Below are 27,687 nucleotides of genomic sequence, written 5' to 3'. Positions count from 1 at the left end.
TGTTTGTTATACTTTCAGCTTTCAGCTCGTATGTACAACATTTTTAATGTTCACGTTTGGAAAAAATACTTATCTAATCATTCTTTGCAGGCCCATAAACGTATGCAATGAGGAAATAAGCAAGGCATATTATCGTATCCTGTCATGTCAACAAAGTTAATGATTACTGAAATGTAAAAGAAAAAGAAATGCATAGAGGTATGCCTCCAAGCAGAAAAAAGTTCTTGTTTTATTAGATCGTCAATGCATTAATTTACCTATCTCCTCACTTTGCAATCTTATCTATGCTGCATGATTCAGTGGGTGACCAATAATAGCAACTTACACAGTAAGAAAGGATATAATTTTTAAACATCTTCCAGTAATGTGGAATGCTGTAAATGTGATTAAGGGAATGGTCTCAAATGCTTAAGACCTCTTAAAATGGGTATTTTGCTTTAATGTGTATGTGAGTAACAGTTCAAACTATGAGTCAGAATTCTGATATGTTCAAACATAATCCTGTGTGTTTATTTGACATGCTGTGCTCAGCCATCACTGATTTTTCAAAATTCTTGTACTTCAGATTACACTGATGTCCAACTCAGTGATCAGCAACAGTACATACTGACTGACCCACATAACTGCTGGGACACTCTCAAGAACTATTACAAAACCCACTCACTTTCAGGCAGAGATCATCTTTAAAAAGGTCAGGGACAGTGACAGAGACTCGATCAGTGTCAGAGAGGAGATTCGATTGGGGGCAGAGACAGAGACTCAGTTGGGGGCAGTGACAGGGACTCGGTCAGCGGCAGTGACAGAATGAAGACAGCACATGGAGCAATACAAGTAGTCAGTCAGCGCTTGTGAGGACGCACGGTGTCGACATTCCGGCGCCTGGGTCTGTCGACGAGCAGAACTGGAGTGCGGAAGCAGTCATGGGTCAACATAGGCTCTGTTTAAGAGCCATGTCTATCTCGAATCCTGAGGAGAGCGTGGGAGTTTACCCTGGCATGCATGTTAACAGTGAGCTCCTGGACTAACTGTAAATGGTGAGCCATTTTGTGGTGGAACTTTTGGATGTGATTGCTCTGTGTAACCACTTTGATTTTCGCTAGTCATTCCTTAAACCACTTGGACATGGATCTGGGATACTTGGTATTGCAAGTCTATGTAACTGCGCCATACCTTGGTTCCATTGCATTTATCTTGAACTACAAGTGTGGCTGATATTCGGTGATTCCTTTCTTTATTATTATTGTTTATATGTTAAGTGGTCAATTTCATGAATCAAAGTTTATTCTCTGTATAAAACTTCAGCCGCTATTTTAAATTGGAATTTCAAACTTCTTCTTCGTTGAAAACTATAACAGTAACAATTTTGTGCCATCAAACTATGCTTCGGTATTTAATGTTGTGTGTAGATTGGTCAATATCACCTTGAGCTAGTTGTGGTTTATAAATTTATCAAGTAAAATTTCACATCATTGGAGATTGTTTAATGAACTATTGCTTTAATACTAACTGTGGTTGTCGCACTATAATGTTTAACATCTCTTCTGGCATATGGCATTACCCAGTGCTTGGCTGTCAGTTTTAGTATTTTAGTGAACTGTGTATTAAAACTGGGTTTGTATGTTCTAGAAGCTGTTACTGGTGTGTGTAGGCCCTTCTGCCTGTTGTTGTCACTTGAGCTCTCGAACATGGAATTCAGATGTGCAGCCGATGTGGATGCCAAATGCCGAGAATGTGCTAATTGCAGTGTACATCTTTCAAGCTATCATAACATCATATTGCCAAATGTTTTCCATAATTGTTAATTCAAGTATTTATGAGATCTTCCTGTCTGAGTATTTTTTGAAACCTAATAGATTTTACAAATTGCTATTTTTCAGATTCACAAAGCCTGCTAATTGACTTAATTTCACAACTAGTGAGCTCAGATTTTAGTTATGTTAAGGTTATATTTGTGTCAAGTAATTTTTCATTAATTTAAAGTTGGGGCCATAAGGCTGTTTTTCTTGTAATTTTTTTTGAATTATTCTTTTGCTTTTATGCAGTTGAGTAATAGTTGTAGATACTGCAATTTGCAGATACTAATTAATCATTGTGTTGTTACCAATGCTCTGTTTTAATTAACATAGTGAGAATAAATTTTTATATACTCAAGTGGGGTCAGCATTCCACTCCAGCAGTCCATGTGCCCTGCTTACCAATCCTACAACTTCCCAACAGGTTTCTTGCCTGTGGTGTAACTGTTAGTAAGACAGAATCATAAACAGGCAAGGAATTTGTTTGGGAAACCCCCAGTATTTTGTAAGGTAAAGGCAACTGCTTAACCAACAACATAGGGTCACAATTACTGCTTGTGTATCTTTACCTATATGTTAGCTAAGGAATGTTGGTGACTGTTTGGTTGATTTAAGGCTGATCTTGCTGATTCACACTAGACATGAATGGACCATCATGTCATTCACATTTTTTCACATCATATCACAGACACATCACGATGTATTCACACTGGGCAACATGTCACAGCACTTAAGCCCAGTAACTAACTGTGAAAGTGAGGTTATGAGAGACCACCCATGACAGTATCGTATCAGAACTGAGGCACTAACAACGATAAAGTTTATCAATGGCCAAAGAAAACTTTATAATGTATGCTTCTGATCACTTTCGTGTGGTAAAGTGATGAGAAGTGGAAATTTCGAAACATCGAGATGCATTTGCTAGTCAAAATATATACATACAAATACATCAAACAATATTTACAAGGAACTAAATAGAGCCTGTTTAGCTTACCCATTATGATTTTCTTATGTAACTAATGATGTCATGAACAACTGTATTTTTCTCCTTCATAAGAGCTGACTTCTCATTTAAGAAAATTGCTTCCTCAGTTTATGTTCTTAATTATACACGGTGTAGACTTCAACTCTGTTCTGTTATTGTAAAACCTTTATCAATTTCCGCTTTCAAATGTATGACCACACTTTTGGAAGGCATCTGATTGGCTGGATTACATCACGATGACAGAACAGAAACAGCGCTTCATGAGATGGTAATCTCTATGTCCTCTGCTTCGGTGGAAAAAATTTCAAGTCGTCATGGAACTCTTGCAATTTACCGCGAAAACAAGGCACAATAATAAAATAAAGATTAAGAAGATAAAGAAACACAAAATCCACTACTAAAACATGTTCGAGTGCGGCGATAAAAGGTTAACTACTGATGTTATCAGACGACGATACCGCCAAATCTTTCTTCCCATGAAATCTTTATGTTGACGTTACGTGACGATCAGCTGATGACCTGCGTGGATTCCACCATCTGAAATGCATTGTGGAATATTTTTTCTCGAATTATGACGGCGCCTTAGTACTCGCGTCTTAAAAATCACGTTCGGGTCACCATTTGTCCAGTGCAGCTACAATTAAGGCTGTCCGACCTATAAATAGCGTGTATGTATCAAGCCGAATGGTAGTGCTCGAATATCACTCTCCTGATCCACAAAAATTAGGACAGTTATTTAACGGAATAAACACACTCGACACATTATAGCTGTGAGCAATGAACAGACTAGGAAACTGATAGTTGAAAGTAAAATTGTGCCTGAATGATAAACATTACCTCGTAATTCAATCTGACCGCCGCAGCAACAGCACACGCCACAGATGGTGACAATCGACACTACACTAGCCCCCTCGGTGGAAGTGGAGTGTCGTTGAGAAAACATGCATGAAAGAGCATGCGATGTTTCGATCGAGGTGTGCACACTGGTTGCAGTTCTGCATCGGGTAGGTGTAGCACCTGTAGTTGTGATTGTGGTGCTGATACTGAAAGATGGGGTTGTCTTCATGGTACTTCAGCTGGTGGTGCATCCTGAAAGATGTCAGTGGGCTTGACACAGTCGAGAAAAATAGTTATGTTCTTGTCATTCACCGTAATGTCTAGTGTCCACACATCTCTTCTTATAACTCGGTAAGGACCCATCTAAGGAGGTTGTAATTAAGATTTCATATCGTCCATTACGTAAAAGCAACTGTCAAAATCGTGATGCATGTAACTGGGTGGCTTGCCATGTCTGGGAGCTTTAAGAAGACGAATGGAATGTAAGCAATGTGGTCCCATAGAGAATTTGTGAAGTCTGGTTGGTCTTGAGTAGGTGACTGCAGAGAATTTGCATCAATAAATTCTCCTGGGAGAAATAATACTTCTTCATAAAAAAGTTCCACTGACAACGAGTTTATGTGTGGCTTGTACGTTTTCTGCAGACCAAGGAGAACTATTGGGAAACAATCGTCCAGTTAGTGTGGTGATGCACGAGTGCAGCTTCAATGCACCAGTTCCATCACTCGATCATGCTATTGCTTACAGGATGATAGCTGGTGGTTTTATGGTGCATGTATCTGCAGGACTTTGCGAGCTGGGCGGATAAGTCAGACTCAGGTTGGCGATAGTAATGTGGAGTGGGCTACCAAATGTAGATAACCGCGCCGATACAAAAACAGAGCCTAGTGTTTCTACGGAGATATTGTTTAGCGGTACCACTTCCGGCCAGCAGATAAACGATCAATCATAGTAAGCAAGTATCGTTCGCCATTTGATAGAGTTAAAGGTTCAATGAAATCAATATACACGTGTGTGAACCGTAAAGTTGTGTCAGGGAAATCACAGGCTAGTGTGTGCATGTGGCGACACACTTTCGTACGTTGACATTGCAAACATGTACATGTCCATTCATGGCAGTCTTTTTCCATCCCAAGCCATACAAAACGTTTCGATACCAGGTGAAACATTGGACGGACCCCAGTGTGACACAAGCTGTGTAGGCAGTCAAAGGCTTGTCTACGAAATGCAGTTGATAGAAAGAATGAGATCTTCCCTGAGAGACATCACAATACTGCCTGACACCTTCAAGAGGATCACTGACAAGTCGCACCTGTGACGCAAATGTGGCATCCTTTAGGAAACTCTGGAGTTGTCGTCTTGTGTCTGTGCGAGGTCTGTGAAATCAGTAAAATTTTACATTGCTGGTGTGTGAGATACAGTCAGCAACTACATTCTCAATTCCGGAAATGTGTGTAATTTCGGCGTTAAATTGAGCTATAAATTCTATATGGTTATCCCAACGAGGTGAGCAGTTATTGCTATTCCCCTTGAAGGTGTAAGTCAATGGCTGGCTTATGACCCTTGTGGATGGTAAATTCACTTGCTTCTATTTGCAGCTGAAAGTACTTGACTGCTTCGTATATGGGAAGGACTTCGCAGTCAGAGGCATTCCACGTCTGCTGTGACGGCGACAGTTTGTGAAAATAGTAACCAAGGGATTACCATGAGCCATCTGCCAATTGTTACAACACCGCGCCGATAGGTGTCTGACTTACGCCCATCACTAATGCTGAGAATGCATTAAGTTTAGGGTATGCGAGAAGTGCAGTGTATGCCGTACTCTGCTTTGTGGCGTCAAAATAGAAGCACATCGCATAGTCCAGTGAACTGGAGTATCGCCCCTGACCTTCGGGCCAGCAAGTGCTGTAGGTAATGATTCCTGTAATTCTACTGAATGTGGTGGATTGCGGCTATAGAAATTCAACATTCCTAAGAACCAGTGAAATCTTTAACGATGTTCAGCTTCGATATCGGCAGGATGGTTTCAGCGTTTCCTGATAATGATTGGAAGCCTGGATATCCAACGGCCAAGTAAAGTAATCTCGGATTGCCCGAACACACATTTAGTCATTTCTAAACCACACCATATTGCTCTAAGTGCTTGAACGGCTCAATAACATGTTGTTTGTGTTGCTCCTTGATTGCCGAAAAGATAAGATTATCATCAAGGTATGCAAAACAAATCGACAGGCCTTGCAAGTCTGAATCAATAAACTGTTGCCACATCTCAGCAGCATTGCTTTAGGCAAAGGCCATGTACATACTCTTAAATAACCCAAATGGATTGATAATCGCTGTTTTGGGCATGTCTTCCTTTGGTATATGGATCTGCCACTTACGACTATCTAGGAGCAAAGGTTGAGTTGTTGAGTATACATATCAGCAAGCTGTTGTCTCAGAATGGTACCAGCAACGATAGAGAGCGATACCATAGAAGGTCAAGGAGCCATTCATCGACTAAAGCTACGTCTTCTAATGCAGAGCATCCCATATGCTGGTACCATCGCAAGTTCACTGAGCAAGAGGAAAGGTGTACAGGTGTACTGCTTTGTGCTCCTTCTCAAATGCCAGTGGCAGTCGATAGTAAGTGCAGCCGACAGCCTGTCAATATTGGAGCACCCGTTTATCAGTGACAGAAAATCAGGCCAAAAGTACTTGGTGGACACTGGTTCTGATTTAAGTTTATTGCCACGGACTTCTGTTCATCACTGCAGACCACGAACAGCATTCTATTTCTCAATAGTGAAGAGCTCATCCATATTGACATATGGAACACAGCACACGGAAGTGGATTTAAAACTACATTGCCCCTTCGTCTGGGACTTCACCATCGCCGACGTCTTGGGAGCTATCTAGCTGCTGGTTTCTGGTTTATTAACATCTACTGCCAGACGTGGTGAACACTCAGCTCAGCCGGCCGCGGTGGTCGTGCGGTTCTAGGCGCTCCAGTCCGGAGCCGCGATGCTGCTACAGTCGCAGGTTCGAATCCTGCCTCGGGCATGGATGTGTGTGATGTTCTTAGGTTAGTTAGGTTTAATTAGTTCTAAGTTCTAGGGGACTGATGACCACAGCAGTTGAGTCCCATAGTGCTCAGAGCCATTTGAACCATTTTGAACACTCAGCTCACTGACAGTGCTACAGGATTTCTACAGGATTTCTTTGCACCGCAGCAGTGCACAGGGTCAAGCTAACACAAGTGAGTGAGACTAACTACGCCTCTCTGTTATACAGCAATTTCCAGCTTTGACTAGACTTCAAGCTGCTTCTAAAGAAGTGCTAAATAATACAGTGAACCATATAAAAACTACTGATGGCTCACCAGTATCGTGCAGACTTAGGCGTTTGGCGCCTGACTGCCTGGGTATCACTTAAGTCGAGATCAACACCATGCTCAAAGAAGGACTTATCTGACTGGCAAGTGGCCCATGATCACCTCTCCTACACCAAGAACGTAAAAAGTCTGGAGTGTGGCGTCCATGCGGAGATTGTCGTGCGGTTATTGCCAGAACTATGCCAGACTGATAGCCAGTAGCATTGTTGCAGAACTCGTAACTACTGAAATCGTTGTTTCACTGCTGCATGGCTCTGTTACTGCGCTAAGCTGAGCAGGAGCAATGGCTTTTTGAACTCTGTCCGCAAGCTCTGCAACGTCGCCCAGTGGAATCTCTGTTTAGGACGCTACTCGTGCCTTGATTTGTGATGGTAGGCGGCTGCTTCAAATGGTGCACAGCAAATTGTCTGGAACAGTACTGATGTTCAGATGCCGAAGGTATTATGACAGTCTGCGGTCTCCAATATCTTCTGTGTGAGTACTTGTCGAAATCAGTCTTTCTGCAAGGCTGCGACTCTTCGAATTACTTTTCTTTGAGCTCCTCATAAGAATTTGCCACTTATGACACGGTTATGGCATCCTGTAATTCCGCACTGAACCAGTGACCTAACTGGCTCACTAATAGATCAAATTTTGTTGAATCAGCCATGTCAGTGTAATAAACCTCGTTTCAACGTGTGTAAACCACAGTACAGAGTTATGCAGCCAGAATGGAAGTAAATTTACACCTAAGTTTGATACAGTTGGTTTGTCTGCCATCTTGTGTTTTTTTTTTATCAAATTATGCTTGCGGCCTAGTTCTCGTCGGCGTTAAAATCACGTCTGATATACCACCTGTCGGTGCAACTAGAATTAGGGCTATCCAGTCTTTAAAGAGCGTGTATTTATTAAGCCGAGTGGTGGCACTAGAAATATCACTCTTGTACCCCATGGACAGTGTGATAATTTAACAGCATAAACGTACTAGCTCGGAGCAATGAACAGACTAGGAGGCGTTAAGCTTGAAAGTAGAACCGTTCCTGAATGATAAACATTAGCTGATAACATGAAAACTCTGTAACTATTTACACATTACAATGAATGAAAAACGGAACATAAAAAGTCAAGGAACAAAAGTCATTGCTGGTGCTAAATACAGCGTCGATGACTGACACGGAATTAAATCAGACAGCTGTGACAATAGCACATGGCACATATAGCAGACCTGACCTTCTTGAGGACATCCACATCTAAACTGGTATCAGTGACAATGACACAGCTGTAGCAACAATGATCACCAAAGTACAGAGGACAACTACAACAAGCATGAAGATATATGTGTTCAGTAAACCAGATAAAAACTCAGTAGTGTCATATGTCAACAAGGAACTTGAAACTTTCACCAAAGGGAGGAGCATGTGGAGGAACTCTGGCTCAAGTTTAAAAGAATAGTTCACCATGCACTGAATAGATATGTACCCAGTAGAATAGTTCAAAATGGCATGGAAATTCATGGTATTCACTCACTGTAAGGAAACGTCTAAAGAAACAGAGATTAGTGCATAGTAGGTATAAAACAAAGCATAGGGCTATAGATAGAAAGATGCTGAATGAAACTCGTTTGCTGTCAAGAGAGCAATGTGTGAAGCCTTCAATGACTACCATAACAGAAGATTGTCAAGTGAACCCAAAGAAATTCTGGTCATACGTAAAGGCTATTAGGGGTACCAAAGTAAATGTCCAATCCCTAGTGAATGAGACAGAAACTGTTATCTTGGATGGAGAGTTATCGTCAGATGTAGAAGTAACTTTGGGTATACCCCCAGAAAGTGTGTTGGGACCCTTGATGTTCATGTTGTACATTAATGACCTTGCAGACAATATTAACAGTGATATTAGGCATTTTGAAGATGATGCTGTTATCTATAATGAAGTACTATCTGAAAGAAGCTGCATAAATATTCAGTCAGATCTTGATAAGATTTCAAATTGACGTGGACCTTGGCAACTTGCTCTAGATATTCAGAAATGTAAAATTTTGCACTTCACAAAACGAAGAAACATAGTATCCTGTGACTATATTATCAGTGAGGCACTGCTCGAATCGGCGAACTCATACAAATACCTGGGCATAGCACTTTGTAGGGATATGAAATTATGATCACGTAGGTTCAGTCATGGGTAAAGTGGGTGCTGGGCTTCAGTTTATTGGTAGAATAGTGGGGAAATGTAATCAGTCTACAAAGGAGAGCGCTTACAAATCACTCATGTGACCAGTTCTAGTATATTGCTCTAGTGTGTGGCACCCATACCAAATAGGACTATGACAGGGGATATTGAACATATACAGAGAAGGGCAGACGAATTGTCATAGGTTCGTTAAATCTGTGGGAGAGTGTCACAGAGGTATGGAAGGAACTGAACTGAAAGACTCTTGAAAATAGATGTAAATTATCCTGAGAAAGTCTATTAACAAAGTTTCAGGAACTGGTTCTAAATGATTACTCTAGGAATGTACTACAAAGAGAAAAGAAAAAAGAGGCAGTCAAACAATCATTTTTCCTACACTTCAATGTGAATGGAACAGGAAGAAACCATAATAACTGGAACCATGGGACATACCCTCAGCCATGCACCTCATAGGTGCTTGTAGAGTATAGATGTAGATGTAGATATAGCAGCCGATGGCGATCTGATGCTGCATTACTCTTAATAATGTCTCAGGTGATGTTCTAATTCAAACTGAAAAGTCTCACTGAACTGTGGTTCTTATCATCAAAGTAATAAGATCTTTAGGAAAATTAAGAGTGTTTATGATTTCTGAAAACAACGGTGTAGAACTCAGCATTTTTATCCTCATAGAGAACATCATTCTCTGTTGTTCTGTGAACTTCAGTACACACAGTAAGTTTTTTCTTCTACAGAATGTGCTCTAGGTCAATTTCATCTCAAATAATACAGGTCACGAGTGAATGTATCACAGATTGATGAAAAAAATATATGTCGAAGTTCCTCCCCAAAACTACAATATTTTGATTTTCTGATGATTTGTTAAAACGTTAAAGACCTCTCTAAATGAGAATATTTTTCAAAATGTCATGACGATAGAGAGAATTGAAAAATTGTAGCAAAGAACCCAAAAGGGATAGATATCTGACTTTATTTTCAATAAATACTGCATTCCCAATACTATGAGACATGATTAATACATACACAGTTCTGAGGCTTTTTCTTTTTTTTTTGATAAATAAACTATGAAAATTTGTAACTTTTTGCGAATTTCAGAATTATGTTTTGAAAATATGAAGTCACAGAATGTTAACTGTCTTGAAAAATAATAAAGTGGAAGGACTGCTGACCGTCAGCTACAATATTAATGCATTAAACTCTTAAACTGTCAAAATATTTGTACATAAAGATGAAAGAATCTTAATTTTTTGGTTATTTAGAAATTATTTTCTCCAAACCCCCATACTAAAAGTTCTAAAAATTGTACAATCAGAGCAAGCAATACTTGTCTGTACAAAATGTGAGAAATTTTTTAGGTAGACTAGCTCCACTCTCAAGGTCAAAAAACTCATGGACACTTAAAGATTTAAACTGATCACTGATTTTAAGTAAATGTCCTGCAAAACTCCTATTTCTGAATCAAAATAATTACTTTACAAAATTAGAAGTAAGTGGGAAACAATTCATAGTTTTGTTCGAAAACATTTTATAATAAAAATATTTATACCCATTTTTCTTTTTATGGTGTTATTCACAAATCATTGTTGTCTTCTGTCATGATTTTACTTCTTCATGACTTTCCATGAATTAAAATTGTCTACACTGTAACAATCAACACTGCACTGTTGAAAAGAGTTCAACTTCTCTTTTTTTCATCTGCTTGTTATTGAACTTGTTTAGCCAAGCTGAATTTGCTCACAGACAAGGATGATCCAACAAGAGCAGAACTTGGGGAATGGGAACTGCACACTGATCTTTTGATGATGGCCATTTGAAAGCATTATCAGGACCAATGGGTGGCACAAAAGAGATGATTATATCTTGCAGCTCATGAGAGATACTTATTATCTCTCCCATCCACCATTGATTGTCATACGTGCAAGAAACCAAGTGGCTCACTACAAAGTCTTCTAATGTCTACTGTGGTCTCTGCACTTCACACACAGTAACGGGCTGCATCTTATGGAAAACCGTTTTTGCAATGTATGTGCCATTCTGGGATGCGACCCAGTAGTGACGCGATTGAAGTCCTACCATAGGCTTCACAGTGGACCACTCTTCTTCTTTTTTACACGGAATTCCCTTAATCTACTTTCATTTAGAATTAAGAATTTCATATTTGTTACTAATGGTGATTTTGCATATTCAAATCCAGTAGCATCTCTTATAGCATCATCAGCTTCATGCTGGAGATGAAATCTTGTTGCAGGATGTTTACCGAGACTTCCTACTCCATCACATGCGTTTTTTCCATGACCTGTTGCGGTAAATATCCGTTTTTTGTCTTAATTCCTGTACTACAGTGTTGACCAAGCTCATAAAGCTGAAAGTGGTTTTTATAATTAGATGCTGCACCATCAATCAGATACACATGTTTAGGCGATGCATGGCCTCTAGATGCTATGTCATCAATTATCATGTTAATAGCATAGCTTGCATGCATATTGTCATGAATGACACATCACTGGCAAAAGCAAAACAGCTTGATGTTCCAAGGAAGTGAACACCACATTTGAATATTGACACCTGTTATTTGTGCCAGTGGTGACTTTTGAGTTTCGATCTGCAAATCAACAGACCAGTTCCCAGAAAAGTCAAAATGAAGAATTAATGTGTCAGTATTCTGAGATGTAGCTGATTTTACTTCTGCTATGGACTGTCTCTGAATCCTCTGGATATGATGGTGAGCTATTCCCTTCATGACTCAATGCCTAACCTCCCCAACAAACTTCTCTGGCTTTACCTATCTTCTTCACCAACTCTCCTCCCTCCCACAATGCATATGTTACATCATTTTCAGTATCCTGAGGGTGTAATGCTTCAACAGTCATCACTTCAGCACCAGGACACACTGTACACTCGTGCAACCAACATTTATTTTGTGGCACTGCTTATGGCAAAACAAGAATGTTTCAGATTAGTGCAGTAAATAATGTGCATACTTCCTTCGCTGGCTGGCATTTTACCCATTGCAGTCATAAGGAGAAGAATTTTGTGAGACCAGTTTTTAAATTTGTCTTCTTCTTTTCATTAGGAGATATGCTTCTCTTATTGATCTTGTCATATATCTTTTTACCTTCTTTGCCATTTTCACTAACAAAGATATCAGGCTGGTTAGGACTTTGTCTCCTGCAATCTGTGCCATCACTTAGGTAATATTCCAGAGCAACAGTAAGCATATCATCTTGCAACAGATTCCCACTGTAAGAATATGGGCATGTGCAATACCTTTCCCATTCTTAATTTTATGAGCTTTTGAAATTGAATAATGTGAGGAAGTCGGCATGTATTTCTCTATCTGCTGCTTAGAGTAGCTACCTGGTATCAGTGTCAGTAACTGTACCTTCTCAGTATAGGTGGCTGCTGAGATAACATTACTCAGGTTTTGAAACCACACATCACATTTTCTGCACATATTACTACCTTCAGATTCTGCACCAAGTGCATCTACATTATAGACTTCACAAAGTTTTGAAGATGTTACTTGTGTAAAACATGTTACAGTTTCTACACATTTTCTTTTTACATAGTGTTTTCTTCTTGTGCTTCTTACCTTTCTTGGACATGTAAGTGGGGATACAGTACAGGGTACAGCAGAAATGCTAACTTTGAAAGCATCAGTATCTGCAGTATCTCTTCAGATTTCCAATAACTATGATGTGTTTTTCACTTTTCTTAAACGCCACCCTCTTTTGTGGTTTTTTTTTTTCATAGGCCACACACCTCACTCTTTCACTCCTGAATTTCCTCACTGATACTGTATCTAACAAAAAGTTAAAACCAAACACAAAACTCGATGCAGAATGGTTTATGTGCAGGTTCTCACTCGTTTTTTATAAACAGGATAGCCAACATGCCTATTTTACACTAGAAATTCAGTGATGGGAAATATGCAGTGTGTTGAAAAATTTTAACACTTTACACAGAAAAATATTGCCCACCATGTTTGCAGTGACCACTAACATATGAATCGAACAATATTTTGTGTGATTCTCGAACATTTTTGAATGGGGGTTTTGTTTTCGAGTAAATAATTCGTAAAAATGCAATTACTTATATTTTTACTAATAAATATTTACACAATAGAAATAGCTGGAACAATGAAGATACTGTTTATAACTGCATCAGTAATATATGGTAAATATGACAGAAAAGATAGCGTTCTGTGACTTTCCAAATTAGCAGAAAAAGTTTTTTAAGCGGAAAAATTAACTTAAATTTCGTATTTTCGCCTTAAATTTGAAAGTTAAAGGAAGCCCATAAGTGTGTGAATGTCATCTAAATTTCAACACACTAAGAGAAACCTTTAACGCAAAATATCTGCCAGGTCTCCAGTACTTTTTGTTCATTAGTTATATATTTATATATGTACTATATTATTATAAGGGTTATTTACAAAATGTACATTTTTAAAGTGCCATGTCATTTATAAAAAATACAGTAAAACGAAAATACTTTATTTCTTAACACTTATGATATACAGGTCTAATACATATATTTTTTGCAGAGAAATTCACGACCACGAATTGACGTGACCTGTATGAGATAAAATCACCCTCTAGCTACTACCACAGTCTAACATAGCAGTCGCAGCACTCACTGCTGTAATAGTTGTTGCCGTTTGACAGATGGAACGACACTAGCGGTGGCGAGTAAGGTGAAAGTCAGACGTGTTGTAAGCATAATGTTTGTTTTGCATCCATTTCCTACGTAATTTATGAAATATTAGCCTCCAATGCTTTGTGTAGTAAAAGACGGCATATATATTGCTAAAAATGATTCTAAAATAAGCGCAAGTATGGACAAAAACCATGAATCGAGTGGCGAGCTACAATACATTCGTAAAGAAACATTTGTGATGTTGGATAGAACTGCAGCTTACCACGTTGATTTCAAAAGAATATAAACACACAGACTCACAAGTAGGAAGCACAGACACGTACCTCTACATGCAAAAGCGATCTAGAGCTCATTTATCGTTCTGTGGCCTACTATGTTTGTCATTGTTACCTGTTGCCACAAGTACGACCTTCATCTTTATATTATTCTAAGTGGGTCAAGCAACTGCCAAATAGTGTGAGAAATATGTTGAAAACATTATAATGAGCTGATTACATTAAATTTCCGCAAAACCAAATATTTGAATAATTTTCAAACAATCTGTCAGTGAACAAGGTGCCAACAAAATAATGTCATCACAGAAAGGAAGCAAGGAAAATTAAGTGACTAACAACAGAAGTGAATGAAATACATACCAAACATTACGCTCTCGTGCGACACGAATAACTGCACTTAATCTAACCACTTCATCGTCAAAGCAGGTCAGTGTTGACGATTCACACGAGCCCGGCACTGATATATGGAGAGATGAACTGGCTGCTTCTGAGTCATAAGACTGTTTTACAGCTTTAGATGGATTGTCGAATCTTTGTGGCAGTTTCCTCTTCATTGTCAGTTGAGGTGGCTTATTTGGGATGTCAAACAATGTGGGTACTGCATTCCACACGAGTTTATTATTGTCTGCGTTCATGAACTGGTTTTGTTCGGAATGTAGCGAACAAAACCTAATATTATTATACTGGTTAAATGGGTCTTTTTCATTATGTCTTCTCGTCTGCTGTTGATTAGCTATTTTCTGCTCATAAAACGAATCGTTAATCATTAATACATATGTAGTTTGCAAGTGAATCCTGACGATACAGTTTAGTAACATGATGGTTTATACATCTCAGGATCCTTAGTAAACCCAAAAAAAGACATCTGTGGTGTCTTCTTCCTGTTTTTGCTGGAATTTATTGTGCTAGGAACACTCCCGCTTGTAAAAATCACTGTATAAATCAAAATAACCAACCACTATTCGCTTTCACGATCGCGCCGAACTTATAGTTAAGTTACTGGTCGCTTGGGGCGCTGCTGGCGCGGTAGGCAACAAACTCGAGGCCACAGCCTTGTACGCTGCTGTCTTTTTGTCTCGGTCACTATATTCTTTACTTTTAATCTTCCACAAACATGGGTGGTTTCTGTATATTTCAATGAATTCACTTACAAACTCTCGAGAACACTGACGAGTATCAGCCATTTTAATGCCCTGTGCACACAAATACAAACACTAGATTGAGCAAACAGCTGTTTCGCGCCAGATTTGCGACGATCTCCTGTCCACACGCTCCAACTTGTCTGCGCAGATGTGGTTTGAACCGACAGATTTGAGAGGTTTCGCTCAAACCTCCAACTCCAACTTCCAGGTTTGCACACACCTCCGGTTGGTGCAAATCTTCTGTTCACACGCAACGATCTGTCTGCGCAGATGTGATGTGCGCAGACATTTGCGCAGACAGATCGTTGCGTGTGGACGGGCCTTTAACATGGCTGTGCTACCACAGTCTAACATAACAGTCGCGACACTTCGCCTTTATTTTGTTGCTACAGCGCCAGCAGCGCCCCAAGCGGCCGGTAGGTTGAACTGTGAGTTCGGCGCGATCGTGAAAGCGAATAGTGATTGTTTATTTTGATTTATACAATGGTTTTTACCATCGGGAACGTTTGTAGCACAATAAATTGCAGCAACAACAGGAAGAAGACACCACAACTGTCTTTTTTTAGGTTTCCTAAGGATCCTGGGAGGTATATACTAAACTGTATCGTCAGGATTCACTTGCGAACTATATGTGTATAAATGATGAATGTTTCGTTTTAGGAGCAGACGCAGTTAGCACTTTCTTTGCCCGCCATTTTTTGTATTTTCTGTGTCACCTCTCTCATATTATTGTACCCCATAAGGCTGAAGAGCGGCGTATTAAGCTGCTGCCAGCCCGCCTTGTATGAGGTGCTGAAAATTACAACACAGGACAAAAAAAAAAAAAATTTAGGAGCAGAAAATGGCTAGTTAATAGCAGACGAGAAGACCTTATGAAGAAAGACCCAGTTTACCTGTGTAATAATATTAGCTTTTGTTCGCAACATTTCGAACAAAATCGGTTCATGAACGCAGACAATAACAAACTCGTTTGGAATGCAGTACCCACACTGTTTGACATTCCCCTCAGCTGACGATGAAGAAACTGCCACAAAGATTCGACAGTCAATCTAAAGCTGTAAAACAGTCCTATGACACAGAAGCAGCCAGTTCGACTCTCCATGTATCAGTGCCAGATTCGTGTGAATCATCAACACAGACCTGCTTTGACGATGAAGTGGTTAAATTGAGTGTAGCTGTTCGTGTCTTACAAAAGCGTGTGAAGTGTCAGAATGCCCAGAAGCGAAACTATTACGGGACAAGGAAAGTGCCTACAGACAGATTGTTTGAAAAGTATTCAAATATTTGGTTTTTCGTGAAATGTAATGTAATCAGCTCATTATAGTGTTTTCAGCATATGTATTCCACTATTTGGCAGTTGCTTGTCCCACTTAGAATAATATAAAGATGACGGTCGTACTTGTGGCAACAGGAGACAATGACAAACACAGTAAGCCTACAGAACGATAAACGAGCTGTCGATCGCTTTTGCATGTAGAGGTACGTGTCTGTGCTTCTTACATGTGAATCTGTGCGTTTATAATCTTTTGATATCAACGTGGTAAGCTGCAATTCTGTCCAATGTCACAAGTGTTTCTTCACGAATGTGTTGTAGCTTGCCACTTTATTCATGGTTTTTGTCGATACTTGCGCATATTTTAGAATCATTTTTAGAAACGTATATGCCTTCTGATACCACACAAACTCTTGGAGGCAAGAAAATAACTCGAATAAATCGGAAATTACGTAGGAAATGGATGCAAACAAACATTATGCTTACGACGCGTCTGACGTTCGCCTTACCCGCCGCTTGGAGCGCTAGTGTCACTCCATCTGTCAAACGGCAACAACTTTTACAGCAGTGAGTGTCGCGACTGTTATGTTAGACTGTGGTGCTACTACAAACATATCGATCCCAGCTAACTCTCGATATCGTTGTTGCACTCTCAGATTGGTTTTCGGTATGTACAACAAGAAGGAATACCTCTCAATAGCATCTTTGATGTAGTGGCATATTTGAATTAGTTTTGATTACTGACAACAAACATTGTCTGTTTGTGGTTTTGGCGCGCATGTTTTATTAGGTGTATTTATGGCTCAACACGGTGCATTACTCCAAACATATAATCAGGAACTGGTGAAATGTACGTATGTAAGTGCGTTTGGGTGTGAATAACGCCAGCGGTTTTCCATAAACAGTGTATTTTGCAAGCACAGTGGTTGTTGGTTGTGCCGATAGATATTATTTTTTGATCCTAATTAATAGCATACTATACGCTTGTGTTCAATTGCTGCTTGCCACAGGTGACTGTTCATGGTTTCATTGCAAATATATGGCGGTGGAAAAGAAGTTTTCAGTCTAATATTTAACTGAGATTGCCAGCCCCTTAACGGTCGCTCGCTCAATTACACGTCTAACTGTGTAAGTGAAAGAAATTCGCCCTTAACATGATATCAATTGAGTTGTTTACGTTACCAAACTGAATCTACCACAAATAAATATTAGTCTTTAAAAAAAAGCGAATGCCCCGGTTATTTTGCTAGTAACAGCAGATAAACAATCGAATAGGAAGTCAAATGGTTTTCTGCCACAACGTGGAATGTCAGGACACGTGTCACAAGGTCATATCTTATACGACACGTAGTCAGAAAAGCCTTTTTTTTTCCCCCTCTTATAAATCGGTTTCATGTTGTTGACCTATAGCCTATAACAAACGCTAGCGCTGTTTCCCACACAAACGAAAACTAACAATACGTGTTGGATGACACCGCCTTGTGGTAGGATGGTTAGGAACGCTACCATTTCCACACACTACATTCCAACAAGGAAAATAAGATAGTGACAGACAAGTTTGACTGATTCTCGTACTGCGGTGTTAATTAAGGGTGTTTGTCACTAACACCTGAAATGGCACTAAATGAACCTAAGGCGTATTAATTGAAATACAGAATAGAAACTTTTTAAGTCCAAATACAAAATACTGCTTTCAGAGCTGTATTAATAAATTGCTGCTTGCAAACTTTTACATACAGAACATTTGGTTGTGTATGAGTATGCTGCCTATTGGAAACAAGTTCTTTTTGTTCTTAATAACCTCATTATTCCATACAATGTTAACCTTGTAATTTGCAAATACACACTCCAGTTGCTAACATAATGTTTAGACTATTAATGTGTGTAGTTTTAAAGATTTTGGTGATTTGCTAAAAATTATTGCACCAACACAAAAAGCTCCCTCATGCTGCCGCAATAAGGGTATTTTGAAATCTTGTGTTGTAATAATACAACATTAAAAACAAAAATTTTTATTTCCGTTTAATGGCAAGTCACCTTATCCATGAATACTTTTCTTTATTTTTACACTATCTTGCTTGAGTATGGCATTAATATTTTTTATATAGTTTTAATCATACTCTTCATATGTTTATGATTTTCCTGACCTATGTTGGTTGTAAATAAAGTTTTAAAAACCTTATGATACCAGTTCTTTTTATTTTAAAGCTCTGGTGTAGAGTTGTGGATCGTACAAACTGAGGGTAAATGGCAAACACTGAGTGACACATTTAAGTTAACATTTGTATAGTTGCTGGTAAACAGCTGTGACAAGAATTCCATTTTCTCCGGAGCAGCAACACAGGGATTAATAACGGCACATCTGTATAAAACTGCAAAAAGTATGATTTTGAAAATCAAAAAAAGGGATTTCCTAAGGGTGGAGGTATCAAAATATTTAATTTTTAACCAATGTGAACCCAACTAATAATAAAAATTTCAAGGTCATTGTATCATAAATTTTATTTTCTGTTGTTTTTTAATCAGTTGTGATTAGTCATCCTTTTTTGTCTTTACAGCATGTATTAACTTTTTCCATGTGATTGTAGTCTTTTGCAGAAATGTTGGGAAGACCATAAGAGAAGTAAGTTGCTGTATTTCCTGTGAAATTTATGAATGTGTTCAGAATTAAATGCTGTGCTAATTCTTAATACTTGGTCAATGTTTGAATAATGTAATCTGATCTAGATTACATTTTACAAACAACAGAAGAAGATAAGCTGCACACGAAGCAGTAGGCTCAAAATGTCTCATAGTGAACAAAAGCTTGTTTATTTTACCTGCAGTTATGCCTAAGAAAGAAACTCCATTTTCAATTGCAGTGTTACTCTTGAAAATAGTAATTCAGTAAATGATATTAAAACAGTTGCAATAAATAAAAGATTAAACATTATGTACAGTGTTTGAGGAACTGTGGGATATTCAAAGCCAAAGAAACAATACAATACCCTTCTGCACAGAATTAATCACAAGTGTCAATGTCATTGGGTGAGGGCAAAGGTGGCATTAAGTTAGGAGCAAAATGGCTGTTAGGTAGACAAACTCAAAAGGTTGTGTTCCAAGCCTTTACCAAAGAAATCAAGAGAATGAGTTTAATCTTTCCTTACACAAGATTAGTACATGAAGAAAACAAAACAGAAAATATGTTCGTTGTATAAAAGTTCTAAACAAGCAAAACATTAGATCATAATGCTCTTAAACACACAATGCTAGTGGATGTCACTGAAAACAGTGTCCTGTACTTCTCGAATCAAAACAAAAGTTTAAAAATGAAAGAATAAACTTTACATGACCCAAAAGGTATTGATGATTATCAACTTGATCTTCAAGGACTACAGTTTGGTCTTTCAGATATGGCCAAAGGAACTAGGAACAAAATGTTTGTATTTGGTGACAGCAATACATGTCGACTAAAATTTGTCAAATAATATTACTTGCATTGAACAGTTATTAGCTCTGAAACAATGTGTGAAATTAATGATCTATGATACATCGCAAATATAAAAGTTTTGTTCACATGGTTGTGTTCCAGGCTATAGGGGAGGAAGGAGAGGTCTTTACCTTGATTTATTCATTGGCTTTGTTCAGGTAATTCTCAAGCTGCCTCAGACTGTTTTCCAAGAAACACAGTATATTTTTTCAGGACACTTTAAGGTAACAGATTTGTTCTAAGCCAAAAAGCGCTCACAAATATAACGTACTCTGAAAATGCTGGAAATATAAGAGAAGTATGTGCATTATTAAATTTTGTTGCCAGAGAGATCATTTTCTATAAATTTTCACCCATTTAAAGTACAGACTTAGGGAAATTAGTAAAAATAGAAACAGACACTTGAAATGTGTTACAATAGGGGAAAATTGAATTATTCAAGAAAGTTCATTGTGGTATAGCAGCAATATGATTCATCAAATATTGCTGCAAAAGCTTTTGGTGTAGTGGCTAGCATTGCTTCCTCTAGATTACAGGATCCTGGGTTTGATTCCCAGCCATGTCTGTGATTTTCTTCATTTGGAAACTGAATGTGTGTGTGTTTTCCTAATAATTTCGTCTTGTCTTTACCGATGCACAAGTTGCTGAAGTAGTGTCAAATAGGACTTGCACCAGGCGACTGAACGAACCCAGATGGGGTCTCCTGGCCAGTAATATGATCATTTCCATTACTGAAAAATTAGGTGGAAGGGTTTATTTTGTTTGCTGTTAAGTTGTATTTCATTTGGGGTTAGTATTACATATTATCCCCAGGTAAGTTTTCAAATAAATGCAATTGTTTTTGTACCCACCTCCAAATTTCTTCTTCTAAATGTTGTTTACATACGTGTCACATGTGTCTGAATTCAGGAAATAGTGCACATGCGTTGAATTTTCTTCCTTCTGCTTTTTTTCTGTTATCCATAAACTATTTCTGTATCAAGATTTATCTGAACATTGTATGTCAACATTAACAGTAACAAAGACAGAACATACCTGAATATGTGTAGCTCTGCATTGCCTTGTTCTTCAACTGTAACATGAACCACTTGCTCAGTGTGAAATACAGGTAGTTTACTCATAATTTCTTTGCTTAAAATGCATAATTCATTATACGCTGAGGTGACAAAAGTCATGAGATAGTGATATGCACATATACAGAAGGCGGCAGTATCGCATACACAAGGTATAAAATGTCGATGCATTGATGGAGCTGTCATATGCACTCAAGTGAGTCATGTGAAAAGGTTTCCGCTGTAGTTATGAGATTTCCACACTTCTAAATATCCCTAGGTCCACTGTTTCCGATGTGGTAGTGAAGTGGAAACATGAAGAGACACATACAGCACAAAAGCGTACAGGCCGACCTCGTCTGTTGACTGACAGATACTGCCGACAGTTGAAGAGGGTTGCAATGTGTAATAGGCAGACATCTATCCAGACCTTCACACAGGAATTCCAAACTGCATCAGCATCCACTGCAAGTACTATGACAGTTAGACGTGAGGTGAGAAAACTTGGATTTCATGATTGAGCGGTTGCTCATAAGCCACACATCACGCCGGTAAATGCAAAACAACGCTTTGATTGGTGTAAGGAGCGTAAAAATTGGACGACTGATCAGAGGAAAAATGTTGTGTGGAGTGAAGAATTTTGGTACACAATGTGCCGATCCAATGGTAGTGTGGGTATGGCGAATGCCCAGTGAACGTCATCTGCCACCATATGTAGTGCCAACAGTAAAATTCTGACTTGGTGATGTAATGATGTGGTCGTGCTTTTCATGGAGGGGGCTTGCACCCCCTGTTTTGAATGGCATCATCACAGCACAGGCATACATTGATGATGATTTAAGCACCTTCTTACTTCCCACTGTTGAAGATCAATTTGGGAATGGCGACTGCTTCTTTCAATGCAATTGAGCACCTGTTCATAATGCACGGCCTGTGGCAGAGTGGTTACATGACAATAACATCCATGTAATGGACGGCCTGCATAGAGTCCTGATCTGAATCCTATATAACACCTTCGGGATGTTTTGGAATGCTGACTTCGTGCCAGGTCTCATAGACCGACATTGATACCTCTCCTCAGTGCAGCACTCCATGAAGAATGGGCTGCCATTCCTCGAGAAATCTTCCAGCACCTGATTGAACGTGGAAGCTGTCATCAAGGCTAAGCGTGGGCCAACAGCATACTGAATTCCAGCATTACCGTTGGTGGGCGCCACAAACTTGTAAGCTATTTTCATCCAGGTGTCCAGATACTTTTGATCACATAGTGTATTAATTACAGATATTATCCATAAGGGTAACTCCGTATGACAGTCACAACATAACTCTTTAAGCTATAATGTAAATTATTTTAGGTACTGTGACTTGTTACAGTGCTATAACCATATCAATATAAATTTGTCACCAACAACAATAAAACCTGGCTTACATTTGTGCATAAAGTGAAGAATTTATGAATCAGACCTGGAAATAAACTTGGTTAGAATGATTTACTCATGTTTTGTAAGAATTGTCGAACATCATGAGAAAACAGAAATAGTCTCAAAACTCTAAATCTAATTCCTGGTATGACATATTGTCTACATTACTGAGATAAACCAGTCTATAAGAAGGGAGCAACCACTGACATAAATAATTACTTGAAAGAGTAATTCCAGACCAAATGGAATCTTGCTTCAGTAACTACTATCTCCTAAACAACTCATAGCACAGCTTCCAAAAAAAATGCAGTCTACAGTATAGAATTTTTTTTTCCATGAACTGCTAAACAGACTGGATAAAAGAAAGTCAGTCTTTGGGACTTTTCTAAATTTGCTTAAGACATTTGATCTGTGCATCATTTAGTATTTTTATCCACATTAGGAGTATAGGAGGAATCACACTAAATTTCCGATGTAGAATGCAAAGTGCTAAACTGTGTTATAAGAGTGAAGGTAAGGTACTAACAGTAAAATCAACATACAATACTCTCAACTGTGGAGTTCCTATTGTATTTTATTAAGACAGTTATGTTTGTGACAGAGAGTGAAGAAATAACTGTAATGGATAGAGACATTTGTTATTACAATAAAATAACCAGATGTGATTGTTGTAGGATACTGTGTTAAAAACACACACACACCCAACCAACCTTTGCACTGTGGAGAATGGAGATGTAATATCTTGTTTTTCATAATCATCAAATATTTTTGTGTCACTTGAGCTTGTCATTAATGACATTTGTTTATGTCCATCTGGTTTGCTACCCTTAATGTGACTGTAGGACTGCCAGGAGGCCATTTGTTGTTATCTCAGTTATTTGTAATTATATTCAATTTGACACTGCGTGGGGCACTTTGACAAGATATATCAATTCTATATTTTTGATGTAGCTCCATTATTGTTGTGTGTTCATCTCACAGTGGCCGTTGCTATCCAGCTTTGTACATTGTTTTCCTTCCTTCTCGCTTGTGTTGTTCTTGTCTGTACATGACTGCAACACATAATAAATGGCATGTAATTATTACGTAATCAAAGTAGCACTTCATGCTATATTTTTAGAGTGGGTATATTATTGATTTGTTATTGGCATTGCTTTTCCGGCAAACAGTGAAGCAGAAATTTTTTATTGCACTAGTCTTTATTGTTTTTTCTCACACAACCTAAAAAACACATCAATGGATGTGAGGCATTAATGGTTTTTTCGGTCTTATAGCTTTTATTGCTGTATCTTTTATTGTTCCCCTATCCAGCTCGTGTGTCTGTAGGATCTTTATTTAACTATTGTAATCAGTTTTCTGGCATAAATAATTGTGATGGTCACACCGTGTTACATTGCAGAAGTGTTGAGAACTACACTTTCCACGATTTCGAGAACCATAAGAAGCTACAGGGACACTGATGGCTATGCAAGGATATTATGATCAGGCTTGAGAAGAGCAACATTGGCAAGAGATGACCACTTCCTACAACTTCAAGTTCTCCACCACCGTCACATCACTGCCGTTGAAGTGCGAAATGGACTCTAAATTTAAGGAGTCAATGTTAGTGAGAGAACCATGCAAAGAAGACTGGAAGAAGCCAGTCTTCAATCCAGAAGACATGCTACACACCCAGAGCTCATGAGAGAGAATCACACAGCTCAGTTATGTTTCTCAAGGGAGTGTAGTAGCTGGCAAGTACAGCAATGGGAGCAGTTGTTTCTCGATGATGAGTCTCAATTTGGCCTATGATACCTGTTGATAGAGAAATGGTCTGAATAAGGCCCGGGGAAAGTTATTCCCCTTGTACATTCTCACACAGGATGCCTTTTCAGGGAGTTTCTATGATGGTGTGGGCAGGAATCAGTATGACTTAAAGATGGATTTGGTCTTTGTGGAATGTGGGAGCCTTTCAGTATATTGGTATGTGAAGGATGTCCATTTGAAGAATATTTTGCCTTTTGATCCATTTATTAGTAATGGTTTTACACTAATGTATGACAATGCATTCCTGCATGTTGCAAGAGTTCTGGGATGAAGCGGAGACTCATGTTGTGGTTTGGCCTGCTGAAAACTGTTTTGAATCCTGCTGAGCATTGATGTGGTCAGCTGGGAGAAGAGGCCATCAGCAGTTTTCAGAGACCCTATGGGACCTATGGGAGGTCCTCTTGAAAGAATGGGATGGGTGATTCCTCAAGAGGACATTCGAGCATTAATCAGGAGCATGCCTGAAAGGTTGGATGCCTTGATTGGTGCAGGAGGAGGTGACAGATGCTTTTGAAGAAGAAGTGAAGTGTAGAAAACCAAAACACAGGTGCTTTAGCTTCACAAACTTCCTGAAAATTTGCTTGAAATGCGAATCCATTCTTGTTGTTTCCACATCTCAGACTCCTTGATGGGACTGTACCACATGTTTTAACAAAAAATGGAAAATCCAGGATGGAATGAAACAGTGTTATGAAAAGGATAGTTGCTGTTCACCATATAGCAGAGATGCTGAATTGTAGATGGGCACAACAAGAAGACAGACAGAAAATGAGCTTTGTCGAAAATAGACAACATATATGCACACACTCACACACATGACCATCGACTCTGGCATCAGCTGCCACAGACTTGTCGTGTGTGTGTGTTTTTATTTTCAGCAAAGGCCTTGGCCGAAAGCTCACTTTCTGACAGTCTTTTTGTTGTACCTATCTGCAACTCAGTGTCTCCACAATATTAGGAGTAGCAGCTCTACTTTTCATAATATCGCCACAATGTTTTATCATAAAAAAAAGTAGATTAGTGTCATAAAAGGGACTAGAATTCAAAATAAAAGAATTAAATATTTTTTTTAAGAAACTGAGGTATTGCGTTTTTTAGTGTCAATGAATATAGATCTAACGATGGGTGTGCTGAATTGCCTCATACGGGAAATTGCATAATAGGATAATTACATATACGTATGCATAATGAAGCGACAGAAATTTGTAGCAAGGCCAGGACTTCCAGGGTCACGTGCTCACTAGGCAGATGCGCTAGCCACTATGCCACCCTGGCACAGTGGCTTGGCACAATTGGGCGGACTATCCTAGCACTCCTCTCTTCTCAATATGAATTCCCGTTCACGCTCAGTCCACTTGGTATTCCCTCTAAACTTGAACACCAAGTGGGTTGACACATGAATGGGAATTTGTATTGAGGAGGGAGGTGTGCTAAAGTAGTCCATGCAGTTGTGCAAAGCACTGTGCCTCTGTGGCTTTATGGTTAGCATGTCACCTGTGATCAGGATACCCGGATTCAAATCAAAGACTTGGGTACAAATTTTCATTTGTTGCTTCATTCTGCATACATATACAGGGTGGTCCATTGATAGTGACCGGGCCAAATATCTCACGAAATAAGCATCAAACGAAAAAACTACAAAGAACAAAACTCGTCTAGCTTGAAGGGGGAAAACAGATGGCGCTATGGTTGGCCCACTAGATGTTGCTGCCATAGGTCAAACGGATATCAACTGGGTTTTTTAAATAGGAACCCTCATTTTTATTACATATTTGTGTAGTACTTAAAGAAATATGAATGCTTTAGTTGGATCACTTTTTTCGCTTTGTGATAGATGGCACTGCAATAGTCGTAAACGTGTAAGTACGTGGTATCACGTAACATTCCGCCAGTGCGGACAGTATTTGCTTTGTGATACATTACCCATGTTAAAATGGACCGTTTACCAATTGCAGAAAAGGTCGATATCATGTTGATGTATGGCTATTGTGATCAAAATGCCCAACTGGCATGTGCTATGTGAGCTGTTAGGTATCCTGGACGACATCATCCAAGTGTCCAGACTGCTCACCAGATAGTTACATAATTTAAGGAAACAGGAAGTGTTCAGCCACATGTGAAACGTCAACCACAACCTGCAACAAATGACGATGCCCAAGTAGGTGTTTTAGCTGCTGTCACAGCTAATCTGCACATCAGTAGCAGAAAGATTGTGCGAGAATTGGGAATCTCAAAAATGTCGGTGTTGAGAATGCTACATCAACATCGATTGCACCTGTATCATATTTCTATGCATCAGGAATTGCATGGCGACGACTTTGAACATCGTGTACAGTTCTGCCACTGGGCACAAGAGAAATTACGGGACGATGACAGATTTTTGGTACGCGTTCTATTTAGCGACGAAGCGTCATTCACCAACAGCGGTAACGTAAACCAGCATAATATGCACTGTTGGGCAACGGAAAATTCACGATGGCTGTGACAAGTGGAACATCAGCAAGCTTGGCAGGTTAATGTATGGTGCGGCATTATGGGAGGAAGGATAAGTGGCCCCCATTATATTGATGGCAATCTACATGGTGCAATGTATGCTGATTTCCTACGTAATGTTCTACCGATGTTACGAGTGCATGGCAGAATGGCGATGTATTTTCAACATGATGGATGTCCGGCGCATAGCTCGCGTGCGGTTGAAGTGGTATTGAATAGCATATTTCTTGACAGGTGGATTGGTCGTCGAAGCACCATACAATGGCCCGCACATTCACCAGATCTCATGTCCCTGGATTTCTTTCTGTGGGGAAAGTTGAAGGATATTTGCTATCGTGATCCACCGACAACGCATGACGCATTGTTAATGCATGTGCAAACATTACAGAAGGCGAACTACTCACTGTTGAGAGGAATGTCGTTACACATATTGCCAAATGCATTGAGGTTGACGGACATTATTATGAGCATTTATTGCATTAATGTGGTATTTACAGGTAATCACGCTGTAACAGCATGCATTCTTAGAAATGATAAGTTCACAAAGGTTCATAACACATTGGAACAACTGAAATAAAATGTTCAAACGTACCTATGTTCTGTATTTTAATTTAAAAAACCTACCTGTTACCAACTGTTCATCTAAAATTGTGAGCCATATGTTTGTGACTATTAAAGTACCATCTATCACAAAGCAAAAAAAGTAGTCCAACTACGGCATGCTGAGTTGCAAAATGTAGTGTTTTTGGATACAGTGCATTTCAACCTGCCGTGCAGTAATAGTTGCGTACACATTGCTATAATCTCCACTAAAATTCTGTCACACACATCAAAATACTGGAACTGTGTCACTAAATAATCCATCAAGATACGATTAGGGGACCAGCTGATCTAGTGTGACTGTGACTACAACCTTATTGTGGAATGAGAACCTGCATAT

The 27,687-nt window shown here is 39.0% G+C and overlaps 1 protein-coding gene across 3 annotated transcripts in view; it reads left to right on the top strand.

The window, feature by feature from the left end:
* Positions 1–17,052: 17,052 nt before the first annotated feature.
* The window catches only part of LOC124798693 (Sjoegren syndrome nuclear autoantigen 1 homolog), a 51,809-nt gene continuing 41,174 nt past the window's right edge, over positions 17,053–27,687 (top strand). The window contains exon 1 of one of the 3 annotated variants that reach the window (XM_047262202.1): positions 17,053–17,173. In XM_047262202.1, the coding sequence (XP_047118158.1) occupies positions 17,092–17,173 (82 nt within the window). In that variant the 5' untranslated portion in view covers positions 17,053–17,091. The other 2 variants (XM_047262203.1, XM_047262204.1) reach the window with 2 other exon arrangements.

Source organism: Schistocerca piceifrons, chromosome 5 (genome assembly GCF_021461385.2).
Source record: "Schistocerca piceifrons isolate TAMUIC-IGC-003096 chromosome 5, iqSchPice1.1, whole genome shotgun sequence".
NCBI classification, from domain to species: Eukaryota; Metazoa; Arthropoda; class Insecta; order Orthoptera; family Acrididae; genus Schistocerca; species Schistocerca piceifrons.
The sequence above is the reverse complement of the archived record's forward strand: the minus strand, read 5'-3'. Positions and strand labels throughout refer to the sequence as shown.